The sequence below is a fragment of the Jaculus jaculus genome, chromosome 2, assembly GCF_020740685.1.
Source record: "Jaculus jaculus isolate mJacJac1 chromosome 2, mJacJac1.mat.Y.cur, whole genome shotgun sequence".
NCBI lineage: Eukaryota > Metazoa > Chordata > Mammalia > Rodentia > Dipodidae > Jaculus > Jaculus jaculus.
In genome coordinates this window covers 177,585,567-177,613,131 of record NC_059103.1, presented here as the reverse complement: position 1 = coordinate 177,613,131, position 27,565 = coordinate 177,585,567, and the positions used below count along the sequence as shown (strand labels likewise).

The 27,565-nt window shown below is 34.0% G+C and overlaps 1 protein-coding gene across 6 annotated transcripts in view; it reads right to left on the bottom strand.

Annotated features, from left to right (window-relative positions):
• Positions 1-27,565, bottom strand: part of Oxr1 (oxidation resistance 1) — a 344,354-nt gene that overhangs the window by 24,060 nt on the left and 292,729 nt on the right. For all 6 annotated transcript variants that reach the window (XM_004672717.2, XM_004672718.2, XM_045142698.1 and 3 more), the window contains 8 exons: positions 21,117-21,199; positions 18,905-19,012; positions 17,923-18,036; positions 15,283-15,435; positions 12,826-13,010; positions 9,507-10,273; positions 7,169-7,337; positions 4,343-4,505 (listed from right to left, as the gene is read on the bottom strand). In XM_004672717.2, coding sequence (XP_004672774.2) covers positions 4,343-4,505; positions 7,169-7,337; positions 9,507-10,273; positions 12,826-13,010; positions 15,283-15,435; positions 17,923-18,036; positions 18,905-19,012; positions 21,117-21,199 — 1,742 coding nt within the window. The remainder of the gene's footprint in view (positions 1-4,342; positions 4,506-7,168; positions 7,338-9,506; positions 10,274-12,825; positions 13,011-15,282; positions 15,436-17,922; positions 18,037-18,904; positions 19,013-21,116; positions 21,200-27,565) is intronic.

Below are 27,565 nucleotides of genomic sequence, written 5' to 3'. Positions count from 1 at the left end.
AAATGAGCACAGGAATACTGCCTACCCATCAGTTTAGGAAGTAAGGTACTAACCAAACAACCAAAGCTTCTATGTGCTTCTTAGAAAATCAGCATTATTACCGCAGTGATCTTCTCTGGGAATCTTCTTGAATGACTATGGCAAAAACTCTGCTTAATGACAGGTTTATAAACAGAACTTAGTTCACATGACAACTACCACACAGCAATAAAAAAAAAAGAAAAGAAAAAAAAGGGAAAAACTTTCCAGATCTGGAGAGATAGCTCAGCAGTTAAGGTCTCTTTCCTGTAAAGCCTGATGGCTCGGGATTCAGATTCCCCAGTACCCATGTGGTGCCATATGTACAAGATGGTACATGCATCTGGAGCTCCGTTTGCAGTGGCAGGAGGCCCTGCTGTGCCCCTATCATCTATCCATCCATCATCTATCTCCTGCCTGCCTATCTATCTATCTATCTATCTATCTATCTATCTATCTATCTATCTATCAATCATCTATCTGCCTACCTGCCTACTTACTTGCAAATAAATACATTTAAAAATATCCAATAATGGCACAATAGATATTATGGTGTAAAATATTAAACAGATTAAATATTGACATTTCTCTAGTAAACAATGGAGAACACTAGTTCATATAATTTGCAAAACTAAGTCAGAAGGAAAAATATAAAATTTTTGGGACACCTATTAAAGGTTTATGAAACAGTCAATATACTTATATTTATACTTAAAATAGATACTGAGCCTAGATTAAGTGAGAAAGTTTGATTAATGCCAAGTATTTAAAAGACATTAAGAAATCACACAATTACATTTTAGTCAGCCATAAAGAAAAACTTGAAATTATGAAATTGTTAAGAAAATATATTAAGTAAGAAAATTAAGGCTCAAGGAGACAAATATGCAAAAGCACAATCTCTCATATGTAGATTCTAGCTTCTAAATTTTACACGTGTTTATATGAGAGTGAATGCATAGAAGCCAGGAAAGGAGACAGGGTCCCGAGGGAGGGGGAAATAGGCTTAAGAGAGAGCTGGGAGAGCTGTGATGGGGAAAGTAAGAGAACATATGACATATGAAGGTGGATAGAGAATGCTAGAGGAATGTGTACGGGGACGGGAGACAGAGATAAGGAAAGGTAGGGATAGGATTAGGGTCAGCCAAAACCAAGTAAATATGAAAATATCATTAAAAATACATGTGAGGGCTGGAGAGATGGCTTAGCGGTTAAGCGCTTGCCTGTGAAGCCTAAGGACCCCGGTTTGAGGCTCAGTTCCCCAGGTCCCACGTTAGCCAGATGCACAAGGGGGCGCACACGTCTGGAGTTCGTTTGCAGAGGCTGGAAGCCCTGGCGCACCCATTCCCTCTCTCTCCCTCTATCTGTCTTTCTCTCTGTGTCTGTCGCTCTCAAATAGATAAATAAATAATTAAAAAAAAAATACATGTGAGCTTCAAAGCTAAGTAAAAATTTAAATACTGAATAGAATATATTTTTAAGAACACTTTTGCACAGGTGACAGTGGGGAATAAACTGAAGCACCTCTCTTCTAATAACAATTATTTTTTAAAAAGAAAAACACTAGTAGAGTTGTCACTCAACTGATCTTAATAAACACTTAAATTCAACCCAAAAATATAAGCTTGCTACAGTGTAAATTTCTAAACAAATTAAAGCTGATCCAATAAAGATATTTTATTAGCTGTTTTTGTTTTTTATTCATCACTTTAGGAGCATCTGATGTTTTAGTAAGAACAAGAGTATGGAAAATACTGAACTAAAGTTAATTTTACATATAACAACTTGGATAACTATTTTTCTTCCAGATCTTATTCCTAAGGGTCAATTTTAGCTTAAAAAGAACTACTTTTGACATTAGTAGGGTTAAGCAAAAAAACTGACAAATCCAAACATATAAGATATTCTGCAATTTGGGCTGGAGAGATGGCTTAGCGGTTAAGTGCTTGCCTGTGAAGCCTAAGGACCCCCGTTCAAGTCTTGATTCCCCAGGACCCACATTAGCCAGATGCACAAGGGGCACACGTGTCTGGAGTTCGTTTGCAGTGGCTGGAGGCCCTGGCATGCCCATTCTCTCTCTCTGCCTCTTTCTCTCTGACTATCACTCTCAAATAAATAAATAAACAAAAAAACCCATTTAATAAAAAAAAGATATTCTGCAATTTATAACTCCAGAGGATTCTAGTATAGAGGGTCTTAATGTTGGAACTTAACATATGGTGATATACAACCTAGGAGTACTGTAAATAATATGTTACTGTGACTGATGACAGGATAAAACTAATTCTGTTTATGCTAACCATTTTTTAGAAAAAAAATTTTTAAATACTTAAAAAAATTTCACTATGTAGTCTCAGCTTGGCCTTGAATTCACAGAAATCTTACCTCTGCCTCCCAAGTGCTAGGATTAGAGGTGTGTACCACTATGCCCGGTAAGAAAAATAATTTCATCATACACACATATAATGAAACTGAATGAAAATACACAGGTATTTTTAAATACACAGGTATGATGAGTATTTTATTTTTTTAGACATATGAAGAAAAGTGAACTGGAGAAAAACAATACAAATAAAACAAGTAGATAAAGCCAAGTGACTGACACTTGTGATCTCAATATAAATCTCTTATTTTTGTTTTTTAGCCAACAAAATCACTGTCATCTGGAAGCAGTAATTGTCTTAAGTATCCTTTTCTGTTGGAACTGACTGACACTGTTGAAATGCCATCATAACATTTCTCTTTCCAGTGGACAGGGTTATGAAAACAAAGTGGAGCTAGGGGCATAACTCAGTATTGGAACCATTGCCTAAAATACACAAGGCCCTGGGTTCAATTCCAAATATTACCACAAACAAACAATGACATTTTTCACAGATGTTAAAGTCCATACAGAACAGAATCCTTGCCAAACATGATCTCTTATTGACTTCCTGTAGTTGGGAAAAGGCAAATCAATGTTTAAGTAACCACCGGTAAAATACCACCCAGATGAAGACGCAGAACACACATAACCAGTGATCTCTCTGTAGAATTTCATTGTGTCCTCACCACCCCTACGTCCTCAAGAACAGTCTGTCTCATGGATTTTCAGCTCGTTTTTCTTTTTTTAAAACGCAATGTAAATGGAATTCAAGAGTACCTCCCCCATGCAGATTGTACATGTACTTGCCTTGTTATTCCATGGTCTTGCCTATACCATTAAACCATTAACTGTTTTAGACTATATTACTCAGACTTTTATGACTATTTCAAATTTACCCATATAATCTGTTAAAAGGCATTCAGGCCGTTTGCAGTTTTGGGCTGTTATAAATTAACCTATTTGAAAATTAATAACATTGGCTCAATATTTTTTTCCTTCATTCTATTGGTATTAATAGAAATAAATGCCCTACATAATGAAAGAAGGTAGACACATTCAAAATTAAGATTGCATTAAAAAATGGCATTCCATGTATACCTGCTATCATTATACATGGTCAATGCATGCACAAAAGTCATACATACCACATAAATAATTACAAACTTTAACCAAATGGATAAAATTTGATTTCATTTATTATCACATTTTAGCATCTGCTCTACATTGTCTAATATATCAAGAACAGAGTAACTCAGGAAACAAAAACAAAACAACAAAGACTGTTACCCTGCTGACTATTTAAGACATCATATATAAGAAGGTAGTGTAGCCTCAAAGGAATTACCTAAAGAGGCACAAAAAAGATTATCACTATTTCAGTATTAATTTGGCCATTTAAACCAGTTCATTAAATTTTTCTTACTTAATAAAATTAGCAAGTTTATTTTCCTAATTTTGCTAAATTTGAGTCAAGATAAATGCTTGTTAGGTGTAGGACTCAGAGGTGATTGTTAATTTGCCTGAACATGCTAAAAAAGCACACTATCTCTTTGGTGCTAGAGATAAATGGAAGTGAATCCAATATAAAGTAAGTGGTTAGTAAAACTATAAGAGCAATTCATATTATATACTTCTTTGTCACAAGGATTTTTTTCTTAAGGAAATATTTCAAACACACACTCTGTCATACCCTTTTATTGCTGATGATCCAGGATTTTAATGTACAAGCAGAGCAAAAAACAGTGTTAATAGTCACTGCGCAGATTTCTCCAGTAAACATGCATATGTACAGTGTTAACAGTCACTACTCCATTCCTCCAGTAAGCATGTGTGTGAACAGTGAAAGTGGACTGTCAAAATTTTACTTCTGTGCAAAGATCACTTGTAGTTTATAGTAACACAAAGTTATACATTCATACAAAGTGGAAAAATAAATGAAATCTTCACTGTCTTTCTTACCTCCCATTCTCTGGCCGCTGCTTGACCAGCAGAATTGTCATTTGTTTCAGACTCTTCAATCTTTTTCACTACTATAAACCCAGGTTCTCTGGTGTACTCGCCAGTATCTTCTGCATATATTTCTGGACTCCACTGAATGAAGAAGGCATACAAGTGGTCCGTCCTGTTAGAACAAGTGGCTATTAATAGGCCTAGTATTATGAGCAAAATTTATAAACTTTGAAGGCTTTGAGAATATATGCAAAATATACTATGATTCATAAAAAGATAAAGCTTGCTATCAGGGAGACATCTGAAAAATATATCTAGCTGCTTTGCTAAGTTCTGAAGAACATACTATATATGATAATATTATGATTGTCTTCCTTAAAGATTCTGGTGATAGGAAAGGAAATTTAAGGTATAACTTTATCTCATTCACACAGTGATCCGGAAGTAAAGTACAAGTAATTCGGGACAACACTGTGCAGATCCTTGAGTGGTAGCAGGAACTCATAGTGAATTCTTGATTAAGTGATATAGGATATAACCTTTTACACCTCTGGTTTCCTTTTCTAATGTTTGGTAATCATCATACTATTCTATAAATATACTAAAAGATCAAACACATATTTACAATATCTATTTTATCTATTTTATTACCATTAATTAGCAGAAGTATTTGAAACCTGATTATAAAACTCTCAGTTAACATGCACCAATCACAGTGGTTCTTGGGATGAATCCATATTCATGCTTTAGAAATTTTTCATTCCTAACACCTAACATTATATTTTAGACAATTTGCCACTATCAGTAGTTTTCACAGTTTATATGTCTATGATCAAGTTCAGAATCTTAGCAATGTTAATTTTTAATATCTTGGACAACTAGTAAGGTGGTGGAACAGCAGTATTTTCAACCAAGGACAATTGGGGGCTTTTTCCCAATTAGTGCTGGAGAACTCAAGTCTGGAAATAAGGACACTATGAAAAAATTTCTAGGTATAAATTAAAATATATAGGCTTCCCAAGAGATATGGACAATATAGTCCTAAGGAAATGAATTTTTGCATATTTAGCTTGTATATTACTTTTCATTCATATTAATATGGTAGGAAGGGAAAGTCGAGATGTTCTGGAGTTTATCTTTTTTGCTTTTACTAAAGTGCTTTACTAATGTGTACAAGAAGCAACTATCCTCAACCTCTTGGATTTTAAGGGAGCATTCCTTAAAACATAAACAGTCCCAAGGTGTTTAAGACAGGAGTCCAAGGTTGGAATAAATATAAAACCAAGTAAAAAGCCCTCTGATATCTCAGAGTGTCCCTAATTATAGAACTGAAGGAGTTTTCAATGTAGTTCAATTGTCCAAAAAGGATGATAAGGAGTAATGTGGGTAATGTCTGCCTAGCAAACACAAAGCTGAGCGAGTTCCATCCCCAGTGTTGCATAAACTGGGTAAGTTGGCACAGGCCTGAAATTCTAAAACTCAGGAAATTGGTGGCAGGAGGAGTACAAGTTCAAGGTTATTCTTGGGTACCCAGAGGTCAAGGCCAGCCTGGGCTACCTGAGACCATGTTGCAAACAACAAAAAAAAGAAAAGATAACTAAATAACTTTTGGAAAATATATAGAGACATTAAATAATTTAGTAATATCATAATAAAACTGAGTATTGTTAATAAAGCTTTCCAATACTTAAAGAAAAGTGAAAAAATTAAAAAGGGAAGGACAGAAACAATGCTGAATTCTATCTCATCAATGTTATCTGGACCACTGCTTTTGATGTGGCTGGTTTCTGCTGAAAACTAAAGTTGGCTAATTTGTTAGCTTTCAAGTAGGTTAAAACCACAGATGCTTTACAATTTTGTTACCAGTGATAGCATGTTAGAAAATAAATGTAATTTCAGTATACATACACAAAACTGTATAAATGAATAAGCATATATAGCTTGTTTCAAGAAATGGTAATAAAGGATAAAAACACATTAAAATAAGATACATTAAGGAAGTGTTATGGAATATATGTTTAAAGCTAAGAAGTAATGATATAACTTTTTTACTGACACAGAGGAGAAGAAGGAAGCTAGAGCAGTTTTAAGTGGGTAAAGAAAGAGGAAAAACTGTTAAAACCTTTATGTTCTTATGGATACCCAGTATTTAAAATATCATTTTTTAACTCAAATGTTAATATTTACAATACAGTGACAACAGACATACTTTACAATTGCTCAAACTTATAATTAACATTTTACTGTGCATAGGTTAGTTAATACAAAATCAGTTTGAAGACTACCAAATGTGTTCAGAAGCTAATTTAATGTCATGAATGTAGCAGTCAGTATATTCAATAGGATTAAAAAAAACATTATACTCATTACTTGTCTTCAGAAGGGCCTTATCAATTAATGTTTATATAAGTCTTTAGGGTTAATAGAACTTAATGTACTTTTTCTTACTAATGAAACTTCATACATCCTTTCCAATCCCATTTTGTTTCTACAATAAAACTGATACAACTTAAAAGGTAATAAACTAAACAGTGTAACATAGGAGCTTAACTCCAATAGACTCAAGGCTAACTTTCTTTTCTTTCTTTTCTCTTTCCTTCTTCCTTCCCTCTCTACTATTGAGTGGAGAACTTACTACATGGCATGAATGTCCTTGCTATCATGACTCTCAGAACTTCCTAGAGCTGGAATTATGAGTGTGCTACCTCATCTATGTCATATTAGCTTTTAATTAGAAGTTGTATGTTCTAAAGTATTTTACAAGTGGTATTATAATGTAGAAGATAATCCCAACTTAAAGAGTATTAATACTTTATAACATATGTTGCATTTTACCTTTCCTGTGGCACTGCAAACCAGTACTCGTGTTTCTTATCTCTTTGGGCATACTGTTGCATGGTAGCACTTGCTGGAGATACAAATGTCTTCCTCATTGGTTTTCCAACTCTAAGACATAAGAACTTATGTAATCGATGCCTCCTCCTTTCCTTTAAAAGTACAGAGCCTAGGAGTAAGATTAAAACAGTTTTATTCAGTTCCCACATATCATACTTAAATAATTTAAACACTTTTTACCTTCTTACTTCCAATTATACAACAAAAAGCTTATTTTATTGGCACTCAGGTAAATTTATTTAAGTAACTTGCTTTTTCCCCATAAAAAGTAAAGTCACTTAAAACAGCAAGACTAAAATAAAGAACCAAGTAAATCATGTGAAATTATGTTTATAAACTAATCAAAATAATCCTTTGATCGTCATAGTATCTCAGTTGGATGATGCATGCAAAGAAAATGCAGTATTTCAAGTTTATAATCCCAGCATGTGGGAGGTGGAAGCAAAAGGATCACAGCCAGTCTGGGCCACAAGATACTCTGTGTCAAAAATATACAAACCAGGGCTGGAGAGATGGCATAGCGGTTAAGCGCTTGCCTGTGAAGCCTAAGGACCCCGGTTCGAGGCTCGTCTCCCCAGGTCCCACGTTAGCCAGATGCACAAGGGGGCGCACGCGTCTGGAGTTTGTTTGCAGAGGCTGGAAGCCCTGGCGCGCCCATTCTCTCTCTCTCCCCCTCTACCTGTCTTTCTCTCTCTGTCTGTCGCTCTCAAATAAATAAATAAATAAATAAATAAAATATATATATATACAAACCAAACTACACACACACACACACACACACACACACACAAATAAAAATAAAACCAAATCTTTCTTTGTTTTTTGAGACAGGTCTTGGTATGTGTTCCTGGCTTGGAACTTATTATGTAGACCAGGTTAGCCTCAAACTTCTCTTGACTCTGCCTCCCAAATGCTGGGATTACAGGAAAGCATCACTATGGACCAAATATTTATGGGTTGCTAGAAGGAATATAAAATTTCCACTATTTCCACAAATGGTTCCTCAAGGAAATTAAACAAGGAATTGTGACATAATCTATCAATTTCTCTTTTCGGCCTAAGCCTCCAAAACTGAAAGGAGTGTTTCAAACAGGTATCTATACACATATGTTCACAGTAACATTACTTACAAGTCAAAAAGGCATTAAAATGAACACAGTGGAAAATCAAATGGGTAAACAAAATGCAGCACATATATACAATGGAATATTAACTTAAATGAATGAAATTCTAGTACATGCTATAACACAGATGAATCATGAAGGCATCATGAGAAGTGAACAGAGAAGCAGTACATGATTCCATTACATAAAGCACTCCAGTCAAGTCAGAGACAAAGTAGAACGGTAGTGGCCAAAGGATGTAGGAAGGGGAGAATACTTACTTATTGCTATGAAAGTATACATTTCCAGATTGGGAATAATGTAAAAGTTATAAAGAAGGATGTTGGTGATGGCTCCACAGCAATTTGAATGTGCCATATATTTAGAAATGGTTAAAATGGTACATTCTATGTCATTTTGTGACTGAACTTCCACACAATAAATTTTGTGTGTATTTTAGCACAATACAAACTTTTAAATTAAAAGAATGAACAATTCATATGTAAACTGGACTATCAGCAATCAATTTTGCAACAGAAATGATATGTTTACTAAGATACTTGAGCTGTAGTCTACTTAACCTGGAAGCAGAACAGGATATAAAAATACAGTTACTATAATTCTCATAAAGAAATAGTGTTTAAAAAAAACTCTGATGAAGGATGCGAGATTTTGTTTTTCATCCCGAGTGCTTGTTTTTAAAAGAAAGCATCTAATTAGATAATGGTGGAACTTCTAGAGACCTAGAAGAATTTTAGAAATAGATTTTTATGCCCAACTATACTTACTTAATTTATTGGATTACAACTTTGACATTTACAAATTGCAATTAAGATATTATATATGCAATGATAAAATATATACATCAAAAGTATGACATAACTTGGGTAAGCTTTCAAAAGATAAAGTGGACAATGCATTGAGTCAAGAATGTTTATGTATGGTGGAAAAGTTCATTATAAAATATGTCATCAATATATATTATATATGTACATTCATCTATCAGGGAGAAAGATAGCAGACATCATAATCATACTGTAATACATGTCCTATGGTACCATCAGTTCAGGACTGCTTGATGCTCCTTCACACTGATGCACCTTTTCAATTACTGGGAAAGAGAAAGAACATGTAATAAAGATGATGAATGACTTCACATGCTACTTAAGACTTACCATCGATGTGTCCATCGGCAGATGCAATTTTATGTTTAATTTCTTTTTGTGACACCTGCTGAATATTTTCCCTTTGCTGTTTGGCTTGTTGCATAGAATGACTTTTCCAGAGTTTGCGTAGCTCTTCTACCTCTGTCTCAGAGTCCCGTTTTTGCTCCTGCCCATGTCTGTCCATGTTGGCAGTTTGCTTTTGTTGAAATTCTGATGTTTCTCCAGAAGGTTTATTTTCTATTTCACCTTCCTCCTGGTGTGACAAATTTTTATGGTGAGGAACATCCTGGTCATCATGACCTTTTGTGCTTGTGTTTTGTTCTGTAGTGTCTGAGACTCCTTGAAAGCTGTTTGTAACTGTATCTTCCTGCTTTGTGGCCAGGTCAGGATTACTTACATCAGTTTCATGAGGTAACGCCCCAACTTCATTTGTAGGATGTCCAGTATCGGACTGTAAGTGGCCAGGAGCATTAGTAGCCTCTGACTTGGCTGTCAAACATTCTACTTCAATCTGATGGACAGTTTGCACGGATTCTGATGACGCACCAGATGATTTATCCTGTCGCAGTTCATCTGAAGAGATAAGCTCCTCTCGAATAGGAGAGAGTTCTGATTCCGTGAACACATCTTCAGAGAAAGACTCCTCGGTGCTCCGTGGAGCTGTGCTGGCACTATCGTTACCTGGATCGCGGACCCTCGAGTCTATGTCCTCAGTACTCATTCCTGTCATTTTTTTCGAATGGCAGAGGTCCCTTCCTGACAACTGATCTATTTCTCTGTTAAAAATTAAAAATTACTAGTCATTAAAAGTTATAGTGTTTTATTTTTACACAACTGCATACTAAAATTATATTACTGAAGATTTTCTACAAAGTGAAAGTATGTATCTCAACAGACTATAAAACTGTGACTTTTACTAATAAAGACAGAATCACCACATCAGGCTTTGTCATCAAGTCCTTAATAGTTGGAAAACAGCAATGTAAGCAATGTAAGCACAAGCATCTGGAGTTTGTCTGCAGTGGCTAGAGGGCATGGCATGCCCATTCTGTCTCTATCTGCCTCTTCCTCTCTCAATAAACAAAATATTACAAAAATATTTAAAATATTAAAAAGATAGTAAATATCTCATAGATAGTTATTACATTTCCATCTTAAGTGCCATTTGTTTAGTTAAGCACTCATGTTCATAAGTTATAATATAAATTCCAGAAATAAGGAGTATAAATATATAGATCATTAAATAAGTTAGTAATACAGAATGAAAGTTACAGTCATTTGTGATGGACATAAATTACTTGTGGTCTTAGTGGAAAGTATTAATATCTTTGCCTATATGGTTGGAGAACAATATAAAAATGTACTGAAAGCAAAATACTGGAAAGCAAGAACATAAAAAAATAAGTGGCTGTCTGTGGACAGTAAAGCTGAATGAGTTTAAAAACTTAAAAGTCAAATTACTTTTCCTTTTGCATTGCATTCGTTTTATGTGCACATGATTTGATACACAACAGTGTCACCTACTGGTGCCTCACTTCAATTTCATCTACAACATCTTCAAACCAGACAACTCTTTTAATATTGAATGGTAAAAGCTGAATAGGATGGATGGATGGATGGATAGATACATATATAGATAGATGACGGATGGACGGTAAATAGGTGAGTACTCTAAGCTTTTAAAGGCTAAACAATTATGTAAATTCTGCAGCAATGCTCAATACAATTCCAAAATGTCTTCTAAGTCAATTTCAAAAGCACAAGAACCTTTGTTCTTTCCTTTGCTGAAAGCTGTAGTCTGCAAAACTACTTACTACATGTACCTTACGCCAAATAGTGATTTCAAATTAACAAGTACAGCAAAATGTAAGAGTAATTGTTTCTGGAGGAACTATTTTAATTTTCTAGGTAACTTACTAATGATAAGAGGGTCATCCAGATGGGGAAGGCACACTAGACTTTCCTTGTAACAGTCACATAGTGCACAGAATTAAGACAAACACAGGAATCATAACACAACTAGAAAATTATGGTAACAGGGTATCACTAAAATATTATGTTCCTCTTTCTGAATCTCTTCCTTTACTTCAATTTCTACGTACATTAATTCTTCTTTTTTGAAATTGTCTTGGGATGATGATCTATAAATATAAATAAAATTTTAGGATAATTTCTCCTAAGTAATTTTTTTGTTTATTTTTATTTATTTACTTGAGAGTGACAGATAGAGAAAGAGAGAGAGAGAGAAGATGGGCATGCCAGGGCCTCCAGCCACTGCAAACGAACTCCAGATGTGTGTGCCCTCTTGTGCATCTGGCTAACATGGGTCCTGGAGAATCGAGACTTGAACCGGGGTCCTTAGGCTTCACAGACAAGCACTTAACCACTAAACCGTCTCTCCAGCAATCTCCTAAGTATTATTTGTATTGTTAAAGATTAGTTTATGAAGCCAAACTAACATATGCTATTTGGAAGTTAGATACTTTTCCATGAAGAAATTTTATATTCTGTCAAAGCATTGTAACAACACAAGCAGGTCCTCAGATACAGAAAAAACAAGTGTGTTCCTTTTTGCCTTTCTGCTCTGTAAATTGCCCTGCTCTTTGCAGCTGCTACCATCATCCTTAGAGAATGTACTGGGATGCAAATATCTTTAACAGTTAAAATAAAAACAGTTACTAAACTGTTGTAAATGGTAGGAAGGATTTTCTCCATTACACATCAAAATGCTTCTGTTTCTTTACTCTGTTCTGCTTTATTTCTTATTCTTCTTTTTAATTTCTGGTCACTAATGTCATCAGCACATTGTTTTCAGCCTGTAGTCATACCACACAAAATCCAAATCCACATCACTACCTTACCAGGACTATTCTTCATATTAGTGCACCAAGTTATGCCTTGTTACCTCCTATCTTACATTTTCTGGGAAAGAAGACATCAAATGCAACCAACAGATGAAAACATAATGCAAGGGCACACTGGTCTTTGTGTCATTCATTCCAAAAGCTGAGCATCCATTCTATAGGCATTTGTATTAAAAATCCAAAAACTGCTTTTGACAATGGTTACTCATAAAGTCAGAATTTTGGATATTTCATCTAAAAACATCAACAAAGATACCTAGCAAACTCTGAATGAGTATTAAGTATTTCTTAACAAATATTTCATTGTTTGGTCAAATATACAAACATAAATCTAAACTAATGCCTAACTATTCTTTTATTTTTTTATTACTGATAAAATGAAAAGGAGTTATAATAAAACTCATAAGTATTACACCAGGAATTACTAGATGAAAAAATTTCAAAATTATAAATACCACTCTTACATGGGTAAGGATTCCTTTATTTTGCTATCCAAAATTTCTTTGTACATTGCAGCTGACATCACCTCTTCCATTGGACACATGATGCCATATTCCTCACAGCCATTCTCTTGAACCAGAGGGTCAGTTTTATGTGGATCAAACATTATGTTATTTGGTGTGACTAGCAGCACACCACTGACTGTGCCCTAAGGTACAAAAAATAACATTCAATATCCAAAGCTCTCAATTTCAAAAACAATTTTCATGGTCTTAGGCCATCAACTTTATGCGTAGTATAGTCAACAACTATGGTATTATCATGAAAACATTTTTAATAAGAACATACTTTTCCAGTGACTTTTTCTTTAGCACAGAGAGAGAGTGCAAAGGCTATGGGATTCCATCTACAACTAACAAGTAAGGAATCCAACTTCAGAAAATAAAATATATATATATATGTGCCAGAGCAGGAACACAGTGACAATAAGGTAAGCTGGGGGTGTTAAAGCCTGTACTACATAAGCCATTTCTCACACTTACATGCAGTGTTTCCTGTAGTCTTCCTTCACTATATGTACTGACTATGGTTTTATGTTTATGGAGAAAGTTGCATTAATAATCTAATCCATTTATAATAGAAGATGCTTAATTTGATTAAAGGATCTTTCAAAACTCCCTATTTTGCCTGACTTTGCTGCTATCTGGCTATGTGACCTTGGACACACATAGCTTTGGAGCCTATCTCTTCATCTATAAACCTGGGAAAAATAGATAACCTTTAAAGAACATAATCATTACGTCTAGTTTTGCCATAAAAAGCCCTGGAATTTTAAGCACACTTATCTAAGTGTTGATCCAAATCTCAAGAGCCTACTCTCTTTTTACAAATCAAGGTTCATAGGCAGTTGATTATAGCACTGAGTATGTACTGCTTCATGCATAACACAATTCATATACACACTGTTCATTTGGTTTTCACACAGTCATAACACTGCAATGAGTGTGATCATTTCTATCTCATAGAGTGGAAACCTAAGGCTAACAAAAGGCAATTTGTCCTGAACATTCAGGATTCAAAGCTAAGAAAACTGGTGCTTTTTCAATATCCGAGTTACAAACTAAATGAACTTCAAATCATTTTTATTTTTTTTTAATTATCTTTATGGTTTTTATAAACAGAAAGGGTGGGGGAGAGTAAATTAATGAATGACTATGGACGCTTCAGGACCTCCTGCCACTGCAAATGAACTCCAGGCACACGTGCCACTTTATGCATCTGGCTCCACATGCGTACTGGGAAATTGAACCTGGGTTGCCAGCTTTGCAAGGAAGTGCCTTTAACCATCTCCAGCCTTGGTTTTTATCTTTATTTCCATTTCAAATCAAATGTAAAACAGTTCTCCCATTTTCTAAATTTTATTCTACTATCTTTGCTAAGTATAAAAATGAACAGCCAGAATTGTGAGAATAAGTGTTACTTTAAAGTTGTCTTCTTCTTTCTCTGAAGTTACTAGGGAAAGGAAAATCCCCAATTCTGCTAGATTTGGTTCCTAAGTGTATGGCACCACTTACTCAGGGAGCCTGGACCACAGAACAGGTCTTACTGTATTAAGCCTTCAAATAGTACATGTTCTCTGACCACACTGTATCAAACTAGAAATTGGCTAACAGAAAGCCCCAAGTATTTAGAAACTAATTAAAATACTTAAAGTATCTTAAGGATCAAAGGAGAATCGAGATAAAATATTTTAAACCAAATAACTCAAGATTTGGGCAAGCAGCTAATCATGATGCAGGGGAACTATGTTAATAAATGCTTAGATTTAAATCCAATTGTCAATTATGACCACAAAACAATGGTTTTTATATGAGACTTCTAAAATTAATGTCATGGTATAGCTACTTTGTAAGCAAACCAGAAATTTACTTTTCAATTCTGTGTTATTTTATAATTATTTCCAATGTAACATTATTTTTTCATTAGAAAAAGTGATGAGGTATGGTGCATTAAAAATATAAACTAGAATTGAATTCTAATCTCCATTTTTTTTTCTCTTTTATAGGGTTAGTGTTAATTGGTAAATTAATATACCTCAAGTAGTTTCTGGCATGTAGTATATTCTCCTTAAATACTACTTATCTTCTGACTTCTGTGTTACAGTAAATTTTCATAGTTCAGCATCCCAACAGCTAACCAATATGGAGCTTTTTAAAATCAGTCTTCTGAATTTTCTAGCAACAATAAGGTAGATGTTGCATGACTGTAATGAATTTGTTCATATTTCACTACCATTAATAATTTTAATATATCATTGGATTTTAAGCTCTGAGCAAGGTCCATACGAACTCATTACTCATGCATTCTTAAATTTCTAGGATTTGCTACTGTTGCTGACTTAAAATATAAACACCTAATGGTCATAGTTGCGTAGTAAACAAGATACAATGAGCTGTCTTCTCTAAAATGTCACTTCTTACCTTGCCATTGGTGATATATTTGCAATTAATTTTAAGAAACTTCTCAGTAAATGCTTCTTCTTCCTCTGAAGTAGATGATACAACTCTTGCGGGTCGAGGGCCAGTGACAGTAGATGTGGGGATTGCTTCTTTTGGATGGACTGCCTCAGGATTCTTTAAAAGAAATGCACATTAAGACACTAGATACAAAGTATTATTAAAGCAAAATCAACAGCCATCCCAAATAAAATCTATTTTCTTCTCACCAAATTCTGAATGAAGATTAGCCCTCCAAATTCTTATGGAACAAATTATAACAATGATGGTAGTTTTAAAGAAAAAGATATCAAAAACATTACAAACTTCCATTCTGAATGATTTTTAAAAAATGGGTATACATATAGACATAAGTGTGTGGATATTATGTGTGTGTGTGTGTGCACGCATGCATGTGTGTATACACACATACACATATATAATAAATCTGGAAAGTAGTCATTAAAACCTATATAACTTATATCCCTATTATCCACACTCATGTTCAGGTGCTTATGAATGAATCCATGGATTAGATGAGTCCAGATAATATATATCAGATGTCAGTTGAACAGATTGCCTGTGGTATCTAGCTATACAGCAATACAATTCTGGAAGTACAGTGATATATATCTTTCTCTAATATAATAAATAACAAAATGTAGCCACAACTGACAATTATAATATCCAATATAACCTCTGTTCATTGACTATCGCCAGCATTCTGGGACAGCTACAGACTAAAGCACTAAGAGAATATCTGTCTGTGAGTTACAGAGGTAAAAAATAACAAGTAAGCCTAGCATCACTTTATAGTTTACAGCTTATATTTTAATTTTTAAAACTTTCAGACTGCATATAACATTTCTAAATATCATCATTTCATTTAGAATATCCAAATTCAGGGTTGGGGAGAGGGTTCAGCAGTTAAAGGCACTTCCTGTAAGGCCTGCTAGTACAGGTTTGATTCCCCAGTACCCATGTAAAGCCAAATATCCAAAGTGACACATGTGCCTGGAATCCAAATAAATAAATATAGCTCACTGGTGCCTGTTTGGCATGAGTGATGACCTGGGTTCAATCCCCAGAATAGAAGGAAAACAAAACAAAGTCACCAAAAACCCCTTATAAAGCTACTGTCAGCCTATGTTTCTAAGGTCTATACAATACACCTGATACCTCTATCTCACTCTCCATGCTAATATGTATGTAAATATATCAAAATCTGAAAAACTTTAATATCTGAAACATTTCTGGTCCAAAGTATTTCTGTGAAAGGATACCTTCCTCCCTTCCCTCCCTCTCACTATGTCTCCTCCTCCTCTCCGTCTATCCCTCAATCGCTTTCTTTTACTTTCATGTGACTATGTACCAACCTACACTGTTTCCGTATTTATTTAAATAAGATATTCAATACATAAACATTTGAAAAACACTCGTTCTTTCATTTTTTAAAAAAATGTTTATTTTTATTTATTTATTTGAGAGAGACAGAGAGAGAAAGAAAGAGAAAGACAGAGAGAGAGCGCATGAGCGAGCACACGGGCGAGCAAGATAGAGAATGGGCACATCAGGGCCTCTAGCCACTGTAAACGAACTCCAGGTGCATTTGCCACCTTGTACATCTGGCTTACATGGAGACTGGGGAATCGAGCCTCAAACTGAGGTTCTTAGGCTTCACAGCCAAGTGCTTACATGCTATGCCATCTCTCCAACCCGAAACAGACTCACTCTTGCTCACATGAATACAGTAAAAAGTCCATGAGTAAGAAGAAAAATAATTAACAATTTACTTCACAAAACAGAATACAGAAGCTTAGAAACTAAAAGTTGAACACTAGAGCTTAGAACCAAGTAATTGTGAAGCAAACCAATAAATTATGCTTGGTTATCAGTCTGCCATTTGATACCATAAACTTTGAAAATTGAGGCAGAAAAGAAAAAGGAGTTTTCTAAGATCAACAGTGCAACATGAGAATCTGATCCATTGATGGAGGATAAGTTTTGAACATGAATCACATAATTATTTAAAAATATGATGATCAGCATTAGTTTATATAGGAAAGGCATGGGCAGATAAATTTGTTTTAGAAAGAATTTAACTAGAATTATTGAATAGAGTTTAGTTTCTTGATTAATTTGCAAAATGTAGCTTATAAAGAATATGCTTTTGTCAGAAATGTTGGATAAATTATTACTACTGGAAAGAACAAGGGAAATGATAAATTCTTATGTTTCACATGTAGTGTATCAAAAACAAACTCAATTTCAAGAGTTCCAACTATGTGAGTATGTACTCACACACAAACATACACAGATACAAGTTATTTTAGAAAAGAAATAATTCAAATTGCATATGACCTTCCTCGTGTGATTATCCTATGTTTGTTAAGTAAAATTCCCTTCAAAGGTTAAGTTATATCTGGTATTTACAAGATAAAACTGTAGAGTCTCTTTTTGAACAACTATCAGTTTAAGCCACCCAGCTTAATAATGTTTCACTGTAAGATCTGAATAATACAACTTCATAATAACCAAAGTCAAGGTACAATAAATAAACCATGATAAGCAATATATATAGTGTGAGATTTCTTCACGGTCATCTCTGAAGAGCAGGATACTTACAGTGGTCTTATCAAATTCAGCCTCAGATGATGTTGGAGACAGAGGACTGACAGGACTTAGAGATGGAGAGCTCTCAACACTGGAGACATATTCAGGATCAGGAACATATAAAACCTACATGAAAATAGTCACACATGGTTTTAGAAAAACTGAAATGTTAGTGATCCAATAATGTTTTATAAGCAAGCATGATTTGACAAAGATCTTCAATAGAAAAAAATCAGATTATAAGAATAATATATATCATAACAAGCCTAACAAAGTAAAAATGAATGTGTGGGAAAAGTAAATTAGACATGGTCAATAAGATAAGCCCTTGAGAAATAATAATTCTTAATTACTACCTGGATTCAACTTAAAGGCAACTTAGTAATAGCTGACAAAATTAAAACTACATGTGTCTTTGACCTAACAACTTTACATCTATAATTTATTCTATAGAAATGTATAAGATATGTAAAAACAGGTATGCATAAGCATTCATTATAACAGCGTTGACATTAGCAAGAGATTAGTAACAGACCGAAGTAAGATGCATCACCACACATCTAACACTCTGAGATGGTGGTTATGCTTGAACTGAATGTTTTCCAAGATTTTCAGGGGAAATTTAAAATAAAGAAACATACAAAGCAGCATAAAATAAGCTATAATATTCCTGGAAGATGCAATTTGGCAAATAGATATTTCCAGAAAAGAAACTGGAGATAAAAGGATAGACTATACTTAAAAATATTAGAATTTTATTAATTTATATAAACTGTTTTGAGTGTTCTTATACTATTATTTGAAAAGACAATGTACAATTATTTTAGTACATATTAAAAAATAAACTAGTATAGGTACTAATAATACTTTTATATGGCCAGCAAGATTCAGTCAAGAAACACAAATATTATTTTCTACATCATTGTAACTATATGAAACAAATACTTTCCACCTAATAATTATAAACACCAACACACTGAAATAATGACAATACCTGCCCAGTAACAACTGCTCTGGAGAACAACTTATTTAACTGAACAAGTTCGTTGGGTGTTGTATCAAATTTCAAGGCTATGCTATTCAAAGAATCCCTTGATTCAACCTGTTGCAAAGAAAATTGAAATTACTTTAATCTGTTAACACAGAGCAATTAAATTACAAGATTGAATAATTATTAATATTTCTTGAAAGCAAGCTTGTATTTGATTAATAAATAGTAATTTCTGCATTGGAGAAAGCTGCCAATACTGTATTTTGCTACAATTTCAACCTATTACAATGCAGAGGTCATGCTTTGTCATCACATACCAGTCTATCATGCAAGCAATTTCAAAATATAAATTATAATTTAGAAAACATAATTCATGTTCACTTCACAAGGATGGAACCAACAAGAGAAAACACGAGGAACAGTTTTAAATGAATTAATAGATACAACAGACCAGAAGTGAGTAGATAGTGAACAATATGCTCACTTTGTCAAAGACAATAAAGAATTACACAAAACATTTAATGTTCAGTTCTGAAAAAGGGAATTAAGAAACAGATAAATATTCAAACTGGATAATAACTGTGTGTGTGTGTGTGTGTGTGTGTGTGTGTGTGTGTGTGTGCGCGCGCGCGTGCGCGCGCGCGTTTCCAAGGTAGGGTCTCACTCTAGCTCAGGCTGACCTGGAATGCACTATGTAGTCACAGGGTGGCCTCAAACTAACTGCAATCCTCCTAATCCTCCTGCCTCTGCCTCCCAAGTGCTGGGATTAAAGGCATGTGCCACCATGCCCAGTTTAGTATTTATTTATTTGTTTATTTATTTATTTAATAGCATCTGGCATGCTGCGTGGGCTGGCCCAGGACTCCTGGGATTAAACAATCTTCCCGACTTGCTTAAGCTTCTGGAGTAGCTGGGACTAGAGATGAGTACTGCCACACGTAGTTTAGATTTTAAATAATTTAAAAGAACCAAACTTGGACATACAGTGTGATACAAAAAATTATGGTAAGAGAAATATACAGAAATAGTATAATAAAAACCAATGTCATTTTGTATGAAGATTTTATATATTTTTATTACTTTTTTTATAGGTGATAGTAAGAACAGATTATTAGAGAATAAAGCCATACTATATAGCATAGCTTTAGACATGTATTTTCTTTTATAATTTGGCATGTAGAATAAAATGATTAAAAAATGAATAAGTCTAAACAAAGACACATTACAATATGCTCAATATGGGGCCATAAAGATGTCTCAGTGGATAAAGGACCTTTCTGAAACAGTCTGTAAGCCTGGGTTTGTCTCCAGTACCCACTGAGACATCACTTGAACTCTGCAGTACAAATTTTAAGACTCCAATAGGATTGAAGAAGAGATTCTTTGGGTAGAACTAAATTTAATTCTACTTTAATATTTGGTTCCTAATGTTTTAAAAATACTTAATATTTCAAATGTCAGTTACATAATACATAAAACAGTACAACTCAAATTTTGATAATATGGTAAATAAGATTCATATTGAAAGGTTTCATGATGAAAGAAATACTACATTTATGTTGGACTGCTGTTTTCTCATTAATATATTGTTATTAAAACACAAATTAACAAAGTTAAGCTGAGTTAAAATGACTGTTTTCCACAGGGAACATTACTGAAGCAAATAATATTCACAACCACATAAACAGCACAGGCATATCACAGAGCAAGTCAATGTGTCACCTCAGTTACCCATGGTAACAAGAATGAGAAAAACTGAGAGCAGGGTTTTTTTGAGGGTCTTTTTAAGAGCATCAGGAAAAAGCTCCATTTTCACAGCTAAAGAAACAGTTTTCAGCTCATATTTTCAGTATTCTACCTGCCATTAGCATTGGCACTGCTGAAAGTATAATGATGACCACATTTTCTAAAAAGGCAAGTACTTTCATAAAAATCTAACCTGATAAAATTACTGCAGTATAAAATCTTGGACTATTAATAAAAGATTATCAATATTAAATTAAATATGCTGGGATAGTTGTCTTTGTAAGAAAACAATAATTTTTTATTAAGGAAAACAATCCTAAAATAAAGAACTAGAGCAATGTTTTGAAAAATTACACAACAGTATGGATTTTTAAAAATAAGGCAATTAACAAAAAAATCTTTAGCATATTTGTAATGTAAACAGAAAATGTCCTAAGATAATTATAAAAATCACTTTTTTCCAACTTACAGTATACTCAAGAGTTCCTTTAGGTTTCTGAAAAGACATCCGTCTCCCATCCTTCTTGTCTAAGCTCTTCTTTTGACCAGTGTCTGAAAAAAGATATAGTAGGGAAAACTATGAAATTCATTTTCCTTTCACAGTGATGTCAAGGACTTCTGACAGAGCTCACTACACAGATACCTGGTTCACTAATACAGACTTTCATTGTAAGGTCAGGACTACTGGATGGAGTTCACTAGATAGGCATCTAACTCACTAATACAGACTGTCCCTAGGATTCTCTGCTGTAGAAAGAATCAACTGTCAAAAAAGCATGACCTGCACTTCCTTCCTGTGTGCTTTAGCTGCTGCCACAGTAAGAAGCAATTGTATAACTGTTCACCGACGTTATAAAAATTCATTTAGAAGCATTTTCTAATATGCAAGCTGACTGAAAAATAAACTATACTTAAACATGTATTTGATATTACGCATTATTATTATTATTGACCAAATAATGTCTGGAAAAGGTACCATTAAATCTCACAGGAAAAATTTCCTACTTACATAGATTATAAAGACAGAGCCTTCTCTATGGTATGACATTAAGTTGTTACTTTATATTCTACATACTTTGAAGTACATTAAGGTAGGTTTTTATAAAGTAACTTACTTTTATACACTTAAGATTATGTACTAGGTATATTCATTTGTTTATCAAGACATTCCACCTCAACATTTCATATCAGCAATAGTAAACTGCTAGTTTCAGTTTAAATGTCTGGGCTGAGAATTAATCTTCTCAGCTATGTAGCAAAACAATATATTTACCCTAACTTAAAACTATAGTTTTCAAAGAAAAAGTAGTTCATACATTGAAATCTAGAAAAATCTGTTTCATTCCTTCACTATCCAAACTTCCAAACTTAACTGCCACTTTGATGACGGTAGTGTTTATTGAAATGGACCTAATTAGATCAGTTGCTAGATGAATAGTCCTTATAATAAATAATTCTCGAATTTCCCCCTAAAGCTAGTTGGTTATGCAATGGTTAAACACAGCTACCCCAGAACATTCTTTGAAACCAAAGTCTGGGCTGGAGAGATGGCTGAGCAGTTAAGGTGCCTACCTGCACAAAGCCAAAGGACCTAGGTTGGATTCCCCAGCACCTGTGTAAGCCAGATGCAGAAGGTAGCACATGCATCTGGAGTTCATTTGAAGTGGCTGGAGGCCCTGCTGTGCCCATTCTCTCTCTCTCTCTTCCAAATTAAAAAAAAATGCCATCTTAAGTTTAATATTTAATATTATACAACATTATATCCCCTTTACTGCATCAGATACAACTTTCAGAAAAATAATGTCTGCCAGGCATGGTGATGCATGCATTTAATCCTAGCACTTGGAAGGCAGAGGTAGGAGGATCATTGTAAGTTTGAGGCCACCCTGAAATTTCATAGTGAATTCCAGGTCAGCCTGGGCTACAGATTCTACCTGGAAGAACAAAACAAAAAATAGTATCTGCATTTCTAATACCTCCCAATAGTCTGGAACCACCAAAATATGGTCTTGCATTGTATCAATCCTCCCAACATGTGCCAAAGGACCAGACATGAGGCAAGCAACTAATCTGAATGAACTAATGTTCTGAACAAACAGCTGAACCTGTATCCAGAACTACCACAATGTTTATAAACTATCATTACCTCTCCATAAATAAAAGTTACACAAATTATGGTTCATAGACTACAACTCTAGGAATGAAAACAGGTGTGCACACACCAATACAGACACTTGCAGCAAAAACTTAAAACTTTAATGACATGGCATTTCTCACACATTGGATTGGCGAAACACCCTGTCTGTATGAAACAGGTATTGTTCCATTCAGATGGAAGGAAAAATACTACAATTCTTTAAAAATAATGTTATTTTTGCCTATAAGAGTATTTTTATCCCTCTGTTACACAGCTGAAATATAAAGGTTTTTCTGAATGAGAATAAAAACCATTAAACTATTTTAGAATAATATAAAACTTTAAATAGCAATTTATTTCTGCTATTTTTAGAAATAACCAAGAGAGGGAGCCAAAAACACTTTCCTCATTTTGCAACTTGTCAAGCAGTGCTAACTCTATCTCTAACCCTACTAGTCATCATTGACTCATGATCTCTCTCACTTCATCTTGGCTGTTCCTGTTAGTCTACATTATTTCACATTGAGTGTCCCTTATCCAAAATGCCAAGGATCAGAAATGTTTCAGATTTTGGATTTTTTCAATTTAGGAATATTAATGTACAAAGTCTCAAATTTTGCAATGTTTTGATTTCTGGACGAGGGATTCTCAACCTGTAGTAGTTTTCCAATCTACATTTCATAATATCTTGAGTTAATTAAACATTTTATCCTTGGCATTACTTTCCCTTTTTGGGGGGGGGGCTCACCAGGGAATGTAGTTCAGGGCAAGAAAACTAACATAGCAAGTCTCACATAAAGAGTGAAATCAAACGGATATTCATCCTAATGATTGATTTAAAATTATAAAATATCTTATAAAATTTTAAATATTATAAAAATGCTAATTTAGGATTATTAGCATTAATATATCATTCATTAATTAATTTAATATACATTATTCAAAAACACATGGCTGAACACAATGGAATAAGCTGTTCATTTTTCTGTTAATATAAAATGCATAATGTAATCACAATGTCTGAGAATTAAACATGATAACTACTCATGTTGTCTAGTTCAGACTCTTCCTGCAGTTTTATAATGCTCCTTTATGACAGTTGCCAACAAGTGTGAATTGAGATGAATAGCATGGAGCAGAAAAACATTTTTATTTAGAACTATAAACTCACTTGTGATTTCTTTAATGATAAAAAAATAAGTTAACATTTATCAAGTGAATGCCAAGCATCTATTACACAATATAATGATATTATTATTATCACCCCCATTTACTGTGGAGGGACCTGAAAAAGAGACATTAATAGCTATATACTATAGAGTGAAGAATCCAGTAATGATGGCATTCAGACTCAGCCAGCCCAACCTGTGTTCATTAACCACTCTGGTGGGTACACTTCCTCTAGAATGTTAGTTAGCTTCATGAGACCAGCAGACACCTTTGTTGGTACACTCACCACCATCAAATCCATTCTCAACCAGAGACCATATTTGCCACTGTCCAGAGGCAAATGCCAATGACTATATCTGGAGACATTTCTATGTAATTTTGAGTTGGGTTTCTAGAATCAAGTGTATAGAAGTCATGGCTACTCCAAAACAGACTACAAAGCATGTCACAGTCAATACTGCTTACATTGATAAATGGTTATGCACCTATCACATATTAGTCCTAACATACTAGAGGTATTCAATAAATATTTTATAAACAAACATGCAACTTTCAATGTGTCCTGTCCCCCCACCCCACTGCTGTGGATCAATCCCATAGGCTTACGGTAGACACACTATCACTGAGCTATACAGTCTCAGCTGTTACTTTCCCTAAAAGGCACACTATGTTTAGATCTAAAGTGAGAGACATTCTCCAGGGCTAACTCTCTTCCAGAGTAGGCCTGTGCTCTATCCTGGTCTCTTTATGACCAGAGGTTGTCAAAAGCACTTTAGACTCTCATTTGCTGTTTTTGGAATCCATGATTCTCTCAGGAAAAACAATAAAAAAGAGTATCAAAGTAGGGCCCTTTCTTCATGGACTTCTGTCCTCGCTCACACTTTATTCTAGTTTTCTGATAGCCTGTATAAAAAGTAGTCTGAAATATCTAGTTTGCTGTTGAAAGAATTCAAAGAATCATTTTGGTACCAAAACAGAAACGGCAAAATGAAGCTAGCCTGGCAATCAACCATGATGATAGATCGAGTTTAAAGTACAGGAAGACTCTTATTATAACTGAATATAACCACTTTATTAGTAGTTGAAGATAAAAAGCTTCACGGTTTAAAATAATGAGCTGGAAGCATTTTAAAGTGGCATGACAGATTTAAAAACACTTTAAAAGTATTTTGCCAACTAAAAAGTATGCTAATAATAGGTTTTATGATTAACTGATTTTCACTGAAGTGAGGTCCTGAAAGAAAATGCCTGTTTTCAACTTTTCACTCACTGTTGAATCCTTATCCATAACTCACACAAAACAGTCCTTTAATTTTCTTAACCTGCATCCTTCTTCCTGCTCTTTTTAACAACTGAACTTTTAAAACATCTGGTTTCAATGTCTTTACTCCATCACTTCCTACTGATTATACAGAGCACTGAAATCCCTTTTCTATAGGCCAGTTCACTGTACCCTGGGAGAAATAAACTAGGTAGTGGATTTGATTATTTTTTTAAAATTATTGTACTTAACATCTATGGACATCCAATTAATTCCTTCTATATGTTTCTCTTTCCATTTATTTGGAAAAACCTTACACTCTTGCTCTCTTACCCATCAGTTTCCTTTCAGTGATCTTTTTCTCCATGCTGATCTGAAATATTAATATGCACCTAAAGTTTGCTTTCTTTGTAAAACAAATCTAAGTGAAAGAATCCACAGTATTAAAATCATAGAGTTTGCTATTTAAAGAGTACTCCATATCCAACAACTTTCCATTGATAAGAGCTGGCTGAGTACAAGGCCTCTGGCTTTTATTCATGCCCAGTGATTTCCAACTAACCTACACATGCAATAAATTTGAGGAATATTAATAGGGTAGTTGAAAATAATTGAAGAAAAAAAAATGGGCTTCTCTAAATAACTTCCAACTCATCACCATTTAACACTAGCAGTTTTCAAATCCCTAACAGTAATAACTGCTTTTTAAATTAGCTGTTGTGATAAACTATCCTATTAAGTAGGTTATATCCCTCCCACTATTTGTGATGAAATGCAAAAAAAGCTGACCATCCTATTGCTGAAAAAGCCACAACTTCCTTTACCTGATGGACAAGGACAAAATGTCTTTCAAGTGTAATTATTTAAAGTTGATACTGTATTTGTTAGCTTTATTTCCCTTTATCTCAAGGTCAGTGATGTCTCATATACAAGTTGTTACACTAACATGAATTCTAGAGGAAAGATGTAATTCATAAAAGATTATTCTACGTACACATACATGCATGTACATGAATCCATTCGTGTTTTTGCTTATTGTTAAATTTTAGTGCATAGAATTATTCAGTAATTCACACATGGAAAAAAAATCACTTGTTAGAGAAAAAAAGTAAACAATGTGGACTGCATAAGAGACGTCCACTAAAACATCTCTCAATGCACAAGACTTAAAATGTAACAATCATTCAAAATAAAGGCTGTAGAAATGAAGAACAGATGACAAAATGATGACTGAACAATAGCAAATTTTAAGAATGTGGCTGATAAGCTATTTGTGATTGCTGTAAAAATGCAACTTGTAAAACTAACATTAACTAAATAACAAAATGAAAAAATGGAAGATGAAACTACTCATGTCATATCAAAGCATGTTTATCTCACCTAATAGTCGAACAAGATTGTAGCAATGCCAGTCTGTTCTGTTCATGTTTTTAAAACTCTGTCTAATGTTTGATGTACTTTTTAGGAATTGATTTCTTATGCCACAAGTGTTCTTTCATTTTGACACCACTTTTCTAATCATCCATCCTATATTTATTTATACATAGAAGAGATGCCAATAATAAGTCTAGTCTTCATAAGATATAATTTCTTTATAAATAGTTCCATAAAGAAAACTTTGAACTTTTGTCTTAGATATTTCCTTGCTAATTTGAGTTTTACCAAGTACCTTCCTAAATTGGTTTAACAATAATGCTGCCACCACCACATCATGCTGTGTATGACTATCTAATCAATCTTCCACAGCTCATTAATATTTTGCTCTCTCTCAGTTTCTTCATGAATTCTGATTGCTATGGTCTGACAAGTTGGTGTACCCAGAATACCCCTTACTCTTCAGTTTGTTGGGGTTTTTTTTCAGTAATTTTTCTACCCTCCTACATATGCTACTCCTTGGCTAAACCCACTTGCCCTTAACTCCATTTGGAATTGGACTAATCTCTCTCATCTATTGCAAAATGCACTCCCATAGTCATTAAGCTATGCAATAGTCCGTGATGTTTATGCTTATGTTTTAACAAATATCCTTGAATAAGTTTTTTTAATACTAGTTGCCACCATAAAATTTAGTATTTGTGACTGGATATGCTTTCAGTTACCCTTCCAATTATAACCTGAAAATATTAATGAAAAATTCCAATGCAGATATAGAATCCAGAATCCAAATCCTTAATGAAGAATTTTTTTGTAAATTAACAAACCACATTTCAAGTACCTATATTTATATATATAGAAAATATACTACCTATATTTTCTACTGGCTACCACATTAGATATCACATCTACAAGAGAACATTCCACTGTCACAGAAAATTCTATTGAGTAGTACTGGTTCTTAAAATCTAAAAAT